This window comes from Embiotoca jacksoni, unplaced genomic scaffold (genome assembly GCF_022577435.1).
Source record: "Embiotoca jacksoni isolate LCO1_2020_lvr unplaced genomic scaffold, fEmbJac1.0.p SCAF_18, whole genome shotgun sequence".
Lineage (NCBI taxonomy): Eukaryota > Metazoa > Chordata > Actinopteri > Embiotocidae > Embiotoca > Embiotoca jacksoni.
Window position 1 is genome coordinate 8,291,377 of NW_027185318.1, and position 11,558 is coordinate 8,302,934.

The 11,558-nt window shown below is 42.2% G+C and overlaps 1 protein-coding gene across 2 annotated transcripts; it reads left to right on the forward strand.

Moving 5' to 3' along the window:
* The first annotated feature begins 2,213 nt into the window (after positions 1–2,213).
* Positions 2,214–11,307, forward strand: bmp4 (bone morphogenetic protein 4). 2 transcript variants are annotated; one of them, XM_069152516.1, is made up of 4 exons: positions 2,214–2,332; positions 6,326–6,448; positions 7,159–7,523; positions 9,734–11,307. In XM_069152516.1, the coding sequence occupies exons 3-4, from the start codon at positions 7,166–7,168 to the stop codon at positions 10,585–10,587; spliced, it is 1,212 nt and encodes a 403-aa protein (XP_069008617.1). In that variant the 5' UTR covers positions 2,214–2,332; positions 6,326–6,448; positions 7,159–7,165; the 3' UTR covers positions 10,588–11,307. The 2 variants fall into 2 exon arrangements, with proteins under 2 accessions (XP_069008617.1, XP_069008618.1); XM_069152517.1 differs by having other exon boundaries at positions 6,332–6,448.
* The last annotated feature ends 251 nt before the right edge of the window (positions 11,308–11,558 follow it).

Genomic DNA, 11,558 nt, shown 5'->3' on the forward strand with positions numbered 1-11,558 from the left:
CAATATAAAATTGTGGCTCCTATGATCTTATAACATCAAATCAGGCAGTGAAACTGACAAAAAGGAATGCTTGATACATTTTTAATACACTGCTTCAGTATCAGGTCATCGGCATGATTAATACCAGTCACCAGAACATAAAAGTGAAATCCATAAAATATGCATCCCACATGAAAAGCCGCAGGTCTGACCGAATACAAATTGTGCATGACTATCAGAAAGATAAAATATAAATGGTTTTAGTGATGGTGTTGAAATGAGACCATCACAGCTTGTGATCCAGCATCAAGACTCATGCAGACGGTATGTGCTGGAAGGTGAGGAATACTAAATGGCCTGAGTCACAAAGCACATCCCAAAAGCCACACACATAAATGCACAGATGCGAGAACACACAACGGGCCAATTTACAACCTGTAGTGAAGGGGAAAATACTTTTCAAACAAAGTCTGACCAGCTCAGCCCATCAATAGTGATTAACAAAATAAATCTCCTGACGTAAAGGGGGCCCAGAATGCAATAGAATGACCACTAAAGTAAAGGTAACTTGCAAACAAGATCTCCTCATCTGTATAAAACACTGTTTATTCCGAATCAACATGTGGCCTCATAACACAAGGAGGCTCTTCTCATGGCATGTGCAACACATGACCCCAAGAAGAAAAGCAAAATGGTCCGGAGCCATTTTAAAGCATAAAAACAGTTGTTGCACTTCCGTGAACATGAAATACAAAATATTTTATGATTAAAATATAGTCATTATCTAAACGTTAATCCTCAGGTAATGGTTAGGATGGTATTAATCCGTGCGGGTGTACACGCAAGAACCTGTAAGCTCGACAAAGTTTCCCCCACGTCATTTAAAAACAATATCAGCAGAAAAAGTCTGTTACTAGCTCTGTTTAAAGTGCACTGAGTAAACACCTGTGAGGTTACACTGAATAAAACTATTTTACTTTCGAAAGAAACATCTCCCAGAGATATTTTACTCTATCACAACTGCATACCAGAGTTGTGTGCGGTGTGCCACAGAGCAGCTCTCTGGGTTTCCTACCTTTTTAAAAGATTCATAAAATGTGTTTTTTCTGAGTAACGAATATTAACGATTTAATATTAAAAGACGAATGTGCATGATTTTTGTGTGCAGTTGAAGTTGTGCTTTTCTACATTGTCAATATGTTACATATACAATCAATACATATTGACACATTTTTATTGAATGAAGTGTATGTGAGCTTTTGAAAGAGTCATTCGGTTACAACCGGTCATACCAATAATATTCAGACATACTGGGTCCCCTGTGGGATGTGGGGGTCCCTGAATGGGGGCCCAATGGACCCAACTCTAAACTTCATGTTACACAAGAACGTACCATGGTGGTATCAGTATATTAATTCAGCTCTATATTAAATCTAAACAACAAAAGTTTTCTCAAATGGGGTTCTGAGGAAAACTTCCCATCAAAAGGTCTATCAGTATATACAACTGTGTGGGTCATGATCATATGAACTCAAGAAACAGAAAAAACTGTTGTTGCGAAGGACGGAGAGCACTTCACCTTCAGTGAATATAATGTCAAGAAAAATTAAACATGTGGCTAAGCAGGGAACATTTGTATTGTGCTATATTTTATTGTTCTTCATTTATTGTGGCATTTGTATTCATTTTGTTTTCTTTTACAATGCAAAACTTCAAGTTGAACTACTTTTGAATTCCTTGTTTCCAATAAATGCCACTCAATTTCTCTGCAGCCCAATTGTTCACACCCGGGGCGTTTTATTTATAGAACCAATGTGTTACATTGCAAGTCAGTTTACTGCTCTGATCGCTGCATTTAAATACATTAAGACTATTGAGTGTTTGACCCTTCGGCTGCTATTCACAGTCAAATTACAAAGTTTCACATAGTGAAAAGTGGGGGGGGAAACAGTGCGCAATTTAAAGGAGAAGAGGAGAGGGGGGTTATCCAAGGTGTTTGAGACAGATGAGGGAGGTGGGGGTCAGGGAGGGAGGAGGAGGCAGGGAGGGTAAATTGGGCGGACACATAAAAACTGCAAGGGGCCATAGATGCTGGATCATTTGGAAAGCCTGGCCACACTGCGCACCGCCCGCCTTTACGAACGGATAGGAAACCCCGCTGCAGATCCTGAGCGCCGACTTTCAATCCTCTTGTACATGTTAGAGGTGTCGCTAAAGGATTAATGAGCCAAAAAGGCACCCAGCTTCACCTTTAAGGCTCATTTCGGCGTTTTTTTCGGCGTTACGCCTGGACTGCCTTACACCTTCCCTTTCATATTCATTTCATTCGAGGATACCTGTACCGCTACTGATGGTAAGTGCTCATCAACTAACACATTCACACTTATCAAAGATTCCGCATAGAGATTCTTATAAACCTCTCTTTAACAGTAAAGAAGGGGCTTGTTGACATTTTGTGACTTAATGTTTTGGTTCGTGGTGTTTGTGCACGATTTACCGACATCACAAAGAGTTTAAACAACACTCCTGCGCTCATGTATATGGATACATGAGCATACCAATCCTACAGTCTACCTTACTGACGCAGGTAAACAGATAAATTGAAATAAAAGTGTTCTTTGGGGGCAAACAGCGCTGTGATCCTGGTCAAGCATGTAACAGGTTAAAGCCTTTTGTGCCCGAGCCTTGAGCAATGACAAACCAAGATAGTGAGGTCATTTCCAAACAGAGCGTCTGATTTCCCTGCGCTTCCTTTTCTTCGGCACAATTCAAATATTTATCTTGTGCAGATTTTTTTAAAACTTTTTTTCGGCTGATTAAATACCTGTATCTGCTTCTTGTCAGCCAGGTATGCGTAATATGAACGATGGAGATGACGGAGCTCAGAATTTGTGCCATAACGGTAAAAAAAAAAAAAAGAAAAAAAAAAAAAAAAAAAAAAAAAAAAAGAGTCGTTTCTTAAACTTGAAAATGTCAACAATAAATTATGCGTAATCGCGCCAGTTTGTTGTGGCTTTTCTGCCCAGTTATGACAATGTCCGCAAAAAACTTTTAAGTGCCAACACATTACAGTGGCATAGAGTACCAGGTTTGAATCCGGGTTTATATTTGTAGTGTGACATCGTAATACAAGGACTCATGTGTTACACATGTTTTCACCTGTTCGTAACAAGTGAATGTGAAGCGAAATCTTGTCATTTAATCCAGTGAAGCTGCAGCAAAGAAAACATTTTGCGGCCCGCGGGCGCATGGCGTCCCTGGCACACAATTTAATTCGCAACTCAAATTTCTCGGCTATCCTGCAGGGGAAGTAACTCACCAAAGTTTGAACTCAAAAACATTTTATATTTACAAAATTATATATTCAATACCACTGTTTTAAAACAAAAATGTTTAATTTATTTTGCTCGTTTCAGGAAATTGCTGGGCCAGGTGTTGACTCCTTGTTGTTGCCATCTGATTTTTTTCCATCTGTAACATTTTGCATAATAAACTCTTGCTGGCAATCAGAAGGCCCTTGCTATTGCCAAAGTTTTTTCTTGGTGCGTTTTGATTTACCCAAATCGGCAGGATTGATCTGAGAGAAGCCACACAGCTCATCATTTAAAACGTGTTGCCTGTCAAATACACGCCGGCTAACAAATCATTAATCTGATTCCAGTGATCTCATTGACTGCGAATGCTTTAATGTTGACTGTCTGGTAGAAAATCAAATCCCTAACCTGCACTATTCAACAAAGAGAGGGTTTTTGCAGGTGTGTTTTATGTCTTTCAACACTGATGACATTGCATCATGTAAAGTCTCAAATTATTATTTAAACCACTTCAAGCTTTAGTTACAACCAAACTGCTATCACAAAGATAAACAAGCATTAAAAAGAAAACTTTTATTTTTTTAGAATAATGTTTGAAATTTTTTTTACTCAAACTATTGTAGCTCATTGCAGCTGCAGGCCATTATGTGGAGTATCAGACTAATTAATATGCTGTTTCACAATGATCTGTATATAAAAGCATATTAGAACTAACCAGAAAACAGCAGCTGATTAATGAACACAAATTCCCATGACTATACATGTTAACTAATTACAGGCGTATAAAATGATAAAACCAGGCCAAAGATCGGTTCCCGTGGTAACCTGTTGCCCTCCTCCCTCCCTCCCTTATTCCCATCTTCCCTCCCACCACCTCTGTCAAATTCCTCAGGAAACACATCTGAAGAGCCATGTGCATAGTCTGATCACATTATCTCTGGTCAGAGAGAGAGAGAGAGAGAGAAGCCAAGGGGGATCGAGCAAAGCCAAGGGCAGTTGACTGCTACAGCCTAATTGCACCTTGGTCTGCATTTGTTGTTGCAAAAAGTGTTTCTGTCTGTTGCTCAGTTGAAATGTTTTCCAAGTGTAAAGATTCAGAAAAAAATATCTCAATCTCTCTGAGTTCTGCTTCTTTTTGATTCTGAGGAGAATATGATTCCACAATTGGGATAAATGTGGGAAAAGTCTTTGACAAAATGAACAGAGTTTGGTGTGAACAAATGTTTTGCTGTTTTTATCACCGCTGGTGAAAACGGGCCAGCAAACATGAACTTATTCCAGAGTTGAAAATTACTCCCCGCCTGTCTTACATCTTCTTTCATCATCATCACACCACTTTGAGTGTCTGTCTGTTTTAGCCTGCAGCTTTGTCAGTGGCTGGTTACAGTTACAAGATGTTCTGTATGGTCAGTGTTTTTGAGTGCTATGAATCCCTGTAATCATGGGAGAGGCCCTCTCTGTACAATGAACGTTTGTTGTCAGAGATGTGCACACACAGACTCGCTCACTCGCGCGCACGCACACACACGTTTATCCCCTCCACCCCATGGGTAATAGAGCTGATCATGTTCTGAACCCTCCTCTCTCTTTGCCACAGTTCTCACGAACATGTGGTGGCACACACACGTGCACGCTTACGGACACGGGCGTTGATGCATGCGCGCCATTTAGCTCACGTGCACGCACGCTGCACATCACCCTTTCTTCATGCACACTGGATCTAGTGTCATGACCGAGAAAGGAGGGTCAATCGGAGGTCAAAGTCTAGTGCTGTTAGCAAAGAGATCCTTGATTGCATGTACAGTGAGCCATGCAGGGGCCAAGATAATCGCATAGATACGAAGCCAGGCATGCTCGCACACTGAAAAACACACAAAGTATATGTTATATACACACACACACACACACACACACACACACACACACACACACACACACACACACACACACACACACACACACACACACACACACACAGGCTGATCCCGTTAATATGCATCCTCGCTGTGTAGTAATGCTTGGGTGCTCTCCAATGGAACGAGCTCCAAATATGACCAAAGACCTACGTCGCTCGGGAGCTGAAATGTCTGTTCCATGGTGCCGTTGTTGTTGTGGTCACTCACAAATTCAGTAATTTTATTAGAGTGATTCAGCAGCATTTAACACTTCAAATTAGGTATAAAAACTGAATCATTAAAGCCATATTGCTGTGCTTGTTAAACCTCTGAGGACAAGATGACTTAAAGTTGTAAATCTTTTTTTTTTTTCCGAAACGGGTCAAAATGATATTTAGAAAAGCTGCTCCAAAGAGTCCCGTATTTTAATAAAAGTAAATTTCATTCTGATAAAATATCCTTGGTGCTGCAGGTTCTCCGAATTGGAGAGCCAAATGCAAAACACTATACATACATCCGTGCTTAATGTACCAGTCTCCACTAACGACAGTCATGTCAAAGTACAGAAGGCCTGTCATCAGCGTCATTACAACCTGTGTGAGCCCTCAAGTGGGAAAGCGTTACTAAGAGATGAGGCCCCTTTTGAGGTGCATCTATTTAGTTCCTCATCTAAAATTGCCAATCTCAGTTGCTTGGAGGGTATAATATTCAAGCTCTTTGTGTGTTTTAGACATTTTTCAGTTAAAGGTGGTTATCTATTTATTTTTATTATTTTTTTTACTTGTCATTAGTGTAAAAAAGCGGCTTTTTGAACAGGTTTCTAGTTCATTTCTTGAATAGATGTAATAATTGAATACGGTGTGTGGTGAGTGTAAGACATTAGGGATCTGCTGTCTGTTGTAGCACATACCTCCTTACATTCCAGTTACAGCAAATAGCTAGCTTACCCACGAGCCAAAATGATAAGCCTTAAAGACACACTGGGTTTCTCGCTTACCTCGCAAACACACATAGGCTGACACACACACACACACATTTTCGTCTGCTACTCTCTTGGTAAATACCACCTAAAAACCTCAAGTGCTTCCAACCACAATCAGTTTATAATTCTTCCGTGTTTTTAACTGTATCTTTCAGGAACAGGGTCACTCCAACGTTCTCCTGCAGCCGCCCAACGCCACCTAACATTTCCTGGAAGAACGTGTCCATTGCCGGCTCCCAACAAACATGGACTGTTTTCCCATGCTTTATTTTCTGTCGGTAAGTAAGCGGACCATGCAATTTCAATTTGTGGAATGAGACAGATTGCTGCATCTCGCATTCCCCTCCTCTCCTCTCTGTCCACTGAATCACTCAATTATGTAGCATTCATCCAGACTCTTCCCTACACAATGAGGTGATGCATGTGAATGGGGAAGAACATTCTCTTTTAAATGTGTGGCACAAAGTCGCAGGTCTGCCTCATGGGTTGTTGGAGGAGACCGCGAAGGGCCGAGGCTCCTTATCGAGTTAAGAATTTGCTCCGGCCCCAGGGCTGCCTCTTTTATTTGTCTAATCACAGTGGAGGAGACCAGGGGGAAGGGAGGCAGCGAGGAGGAATGGCCCTCAGATTCCATTCAAAAAAGTTGGGTTCTTGAACCAGCTGTTTACCTTTGGAGGATGTCGCCAAAGATAAACTGCAAAAAAGGTCTATCTGATTGGAGACAGCTTTACTGTAAACAAGGCAGACTGGACTATTGAAACTAATTAGCCTGTCCTTTGTGGGAACAGTTCGATAAGGGGGCACAAAAAAAATTGTTTTAGAGATGGTGAAAACATAAACATAAGAAAATGGAAAAGAAAAACTGTGTATGTTAGTTAAAATGAATGCCTCGCTGTAATCCTTGCCTAACTCTTTGTGTTTACTTCTCTACCCTGTGCAGTCCATTCCTAATCTTTTATCTCCCTGTCCCATCTGCTGCTCCCACCAGAGACATCATGATTCCTGGTAATCGAATGCTGATGGTCATTTTAATATGCCAAGTCCTGCTGGGAGAGAGCAACCATGCTAGTCTGATACCTGAAGAAGGGAAAAAGAAAGTACCTGGCCTGCAGGGTCGTTCGGCCGCTCAGAGCCATGAACTGTTGCGGGACTTTGAGGCCACGCTGCTGCACATGTTCGGCCTCAAGAGGCGGCCGCGGCCCAGTCGCTCGTCCACCGTGCCGCGCTACCTGCTGGACCTCTATCGGCTACAGTCAGGGGAGGCTGAGGAGGCTGGAGCGCACGACATTGCTTTTGAGTACCCAGAGAGGTCAGCCAGCCGGGCCAACACTGTGAGGGGCTTCCACCATGAAGGTAAAAGAAACGGGGGGAAGTTTGCAACATATAAAGTCGAGGGAAATGAAAAAGCACAAAGGATGAAGGAGGAAATGTTGTCATCAGTAGCAAAAGACATGATAAATGCGAATGTCAGCACAAAAGCATTACACCATACTTAAGGCTGCTGTTGCCAAGCATTCCAATGATTTTGGTAGTAGTGTAGTGCATTAACATGGGCGAGGATTGTTAAGTATTCAGGGTAAAAAAAACAAAAAAAAAAAACATTTCCTACATCCCTTGAAACTTGACTGTAAGGGTGCTCCACCCATCTCACCATAACCAAGGAATCCAAGGATGTGGTCACCAAACACTGTCTACAGAAGTAGCAAAAGAACTCTGCTTGACAAGCTCTCAAGAGTCTAATTTGACAAAGCTCTGCATGTTTGGTTAGCAGCTGATAGAAAAGCATACCTTCATATTACTGACTTACACTTCTCACCCCACCCAGCAGCTCATGGCTTAAAAAAGCCCGTTCTTGGCCTGGAATTGGAGTGTGCTCCTCTCTCATGTCTAAGGTTTATACGGAGGGTTCTTTTAGAAGGACCTTCCTCAACGTGCAATTATCTTTAATGCTACTCTGCAGCCTTCTAAATAAAGCCCCTACTGCCAGCAATGTGGGTGCTGAAACCAGACGCTGCAGCTCTCTGTAGAGACGGAAAAACATTCTCAGAAGCTGGTGTGATAGAAAGATTGTGGCAGCTTAGTTTTAGCCACAAATGCTGAGGTTTAAATTCAGCTTGGAGAAAGTCTCACTTGACTAATGTCTTTAATGCAACTTCAGTTTGAAAAGATACTCTCAGACATGTCTGATAAACGCTTGAAAACAATATTGTAAATTGGCAAAGAGAGACAGAGATGATGTACCAAAGTTTGCAAGTGAGGAATTGATAATGTGGCATGGCGCGCCGAGAAAACTGGCCAGCTTTTAGGGCTACAGAACATGTCCGCCCTGAGGGGGAGGAGTGAGGAAGGAGGGATGAGTCAGCAGAAATGGGGCTCGTCAGTCAAACGCGCTGCTGGCGGCAGCACACGCCGACATACACGACCACGGCAGTGCCCCCCCCCGAGGCTAGCGAGTAAAGACGGAGAAGCGCCGCAGGAGGAGGAACTTGTGCCTGTGATGCAATGTGTGTGCTTGTGTGAGGGTTTGTACTCCTCTCTACAAGCATTTACCCTCCTTCTCCTTTGCTAAACTATGTTAATAACATGCTTTGAAGCCTTTTGAGTGGGAGTGCTCGCTTTCATGGAAGCACCATTGTGTGATAGTGTGAGTGTTGGCTGATCTGTCCAAAACACAGGGCGATATTACAGTCTGTAGCAGATGGACATTTCGGAGAAAAGACCTGTTTACAGGCAACGTAAAATATTGAAATATTCCCCTTGAATTCAGCGAGGAAGATGGTGTTTTTTTTTACTGACTGGGTGCAACGGGTAGCATCTCTTTGATTTTCACAAATTTCAAAAAGACTGTCAACACACATCACACACGAGCAGGTTCAAATTTTGAGGATTTGCAATAACTCCTTTCCCATGGGCTTCCAATAAATGAGATTTCACTCTACTGTCTGACTCCTTAATGATTATTCATGATGAAAATGATAAATGTCTTAAGTGAACAAACTGCAGAGCTAATCAGAAACACAGCAGGTTTTAATAATGAGAACCACCTGGGCAAGCTTAGGGCCTGGGTGTGAAATAACAGGGGTGGATTGAGCAGGAAAATAGTAGACACAACATTCCTTTCCCCAACAATGGTGATCTTGCCAGAAATCTGCAGACTGTGCGTGGAACAGGGAGCCTCCACTGTGTTTATACTGTAGCTGTGGTACGTTAATCACCACCCTCCTTGTAATGCATGTTTCAGCAAAGTGCTCAGAGAAAGGCATTGAGAGAAGGGCAGGATAATCCTTAAAGATAGATAAGGAAGCGTGGATGATATATATTTATATACTTGTACACCCTAGAGGTCTTCAAATTGTGCATATGTATTCTTTGGTGCTAATTACACTTTGCTAAGCGCGAGGAAGTGTGAGTTTATCACAGCTCACAACTCAAGAACTGGGTTTGGTAGGTTTATAAGATCTTCATACGCATGAAGCAACCTTGCGAGATTCTGTTCTACACATTGCATATTCTGAATATTATGGATTTGTGCACTTTGTGAACAAAAATATTTTCATTTTCAGAGCACATGGAGACGGTGCACAAGCTGGATGAAGGAGAATCCACGCCCCTACGATTCCTGTTCAACGTCAGCAGCATTCCTGAGGACGAGCTGCTGTCCTCTGCAGAACTGAGGCTCTACCGTCATCAGATTGACAAGGCCATCGCTGACACCCTCTCAGATGACCAGGGGCTTCACCGGATAAACGTGTACGAGGTGCTGAAACCGCCGCGACCCGGGCAGCTGATCACGCAGCTTCTGGATACGCGGCTCGTGCGCCACAACGCATCCCGCTGGGAGAGCTTCGACGTCAGCCCTGCCGTGCTTCGCTGGACTCGTGAGCGCCTCCCTAATTATGGACTGGCTGTGGAGGTTCAGCACCTCAACCAGACTCCGCGCCACCAGGGCCGACACGTCCGCATCAGCCGTTCACTACACCAAGAGCCTGGCGAGGACTGGGAGCAGCTACGCCCTCTCCTCGTTACCTTTGGCCACGACGGGAAGGGTCACCCGCTGACCCGCCGGACCAAGCGCAGCCCCAAACAGCGGGGCCGTAAACGCAACCGCAACTGCCGGCGCCACGCACTGTACGTGGACTTCAGCGATGTAGGCTGGAATGACTGGATAGTGGCGCCTCCTGGTTACCAGGCCTATTACTGCCACGGGGAATGCCCCTTTCCTCTGGCAGATCACCTGAACTCAACCAACCACGCCATTGTTCAGACACTGGTGAACTCTGTGAACAACAACATTCCCAAGGCCTGCTGCGTGCCAACAGAGCTCAGCGCCATCTCCATGCTCTACCTAGACGAACATGACAAGGTGGTCCTAAAGAACTACCAGGAAATGGTAGTGGAGGGCTGCGGCTGCCGTTAACACACAAACTTACTAAAACTTGGACTTGGACTGGCGACATGAAAAAAAAGCAACATGGACGCGGAAACAAATGAGAAGGTCTTTACTCCCAAAAATGTTCACTTGGACCCTTATTTATAACTTTTATGAGGTGTATGTTTGTCTCACTTTTTTTTGTTTCTTTGACAATATGATCATATATTTTGACAAAATATATATATTTATATCTACATATTAAAAATAAATTGAGTCCTTATTTTAAACATAAAGCTGTACAACATTTCATAATGTACATTAGATTGTATAAGTTTTTTTTATTGAGAAAATAGTAAAAACACTCTAAAAAGTAAAGTTTATTTACTGGTAATATTTATTGCTTTCATATTAAAACAAAGAATAAAACATGAATTGCTTCCAAATAACATTAAGTTATATCACAACATGCACCCTTTGTGTATTTGCATAAATTAGAGCACTGTGTGAATTTGTCACAACACTGATTTGAATCAGTTGAAATAATCAGAATTGTACATTGGGTTTAATTAAAATAAAAAATAAGATCCATTTTACCTTACTGTAAGATATCTGTAAATACTATCTACAATAAGTAGTAAGAAAAGGGGGACAGTAAATCTCTATTTTGTGACATGAATTTGGATTTAAAGATAAGCCTTAAATACAATATATCGTCATGGCATTTTAATGTTTTTCAAATCACTTTTAACTAAGAGAAAGAGACAAGCAGACAAAATTTTTCTCATTCTGTCTTTTCTAAATAAAAGACATTTTGGTGGATAATCACACTTCATCAAAGTGTGAGTGAAAATAGTGGAAATTCCCAACTTTCTGCATTTTAGTATAATTTTCATTCACAGAAGTGGTGCACCATTTCAAAGCTAGCGGGCCTTTGGGTTAGGGCCTTATTGTTCTCAAATTTCACTTTTATGTCAATTAGGCTAACATGTGGTGGTTGGATACTCGCTAATCCAATT

Excerpts from the sequence above, each read along its gene's own strand:
- bmp4 (XM_069152516.1), top strand. The coding sequence starts at position 7,166 with ATGATTCCTGGTAATCGAATGCTGATGGTCATTTTAATATGCCAAGTC. Across the intron at positions 7,524-9,733 it reads GAGGGGCTTCCACCATGAAG|AGCACATGGAGACGGTGCAC; the intron begins GTAAAAGAAACG and ends TTTCATTTTCAG.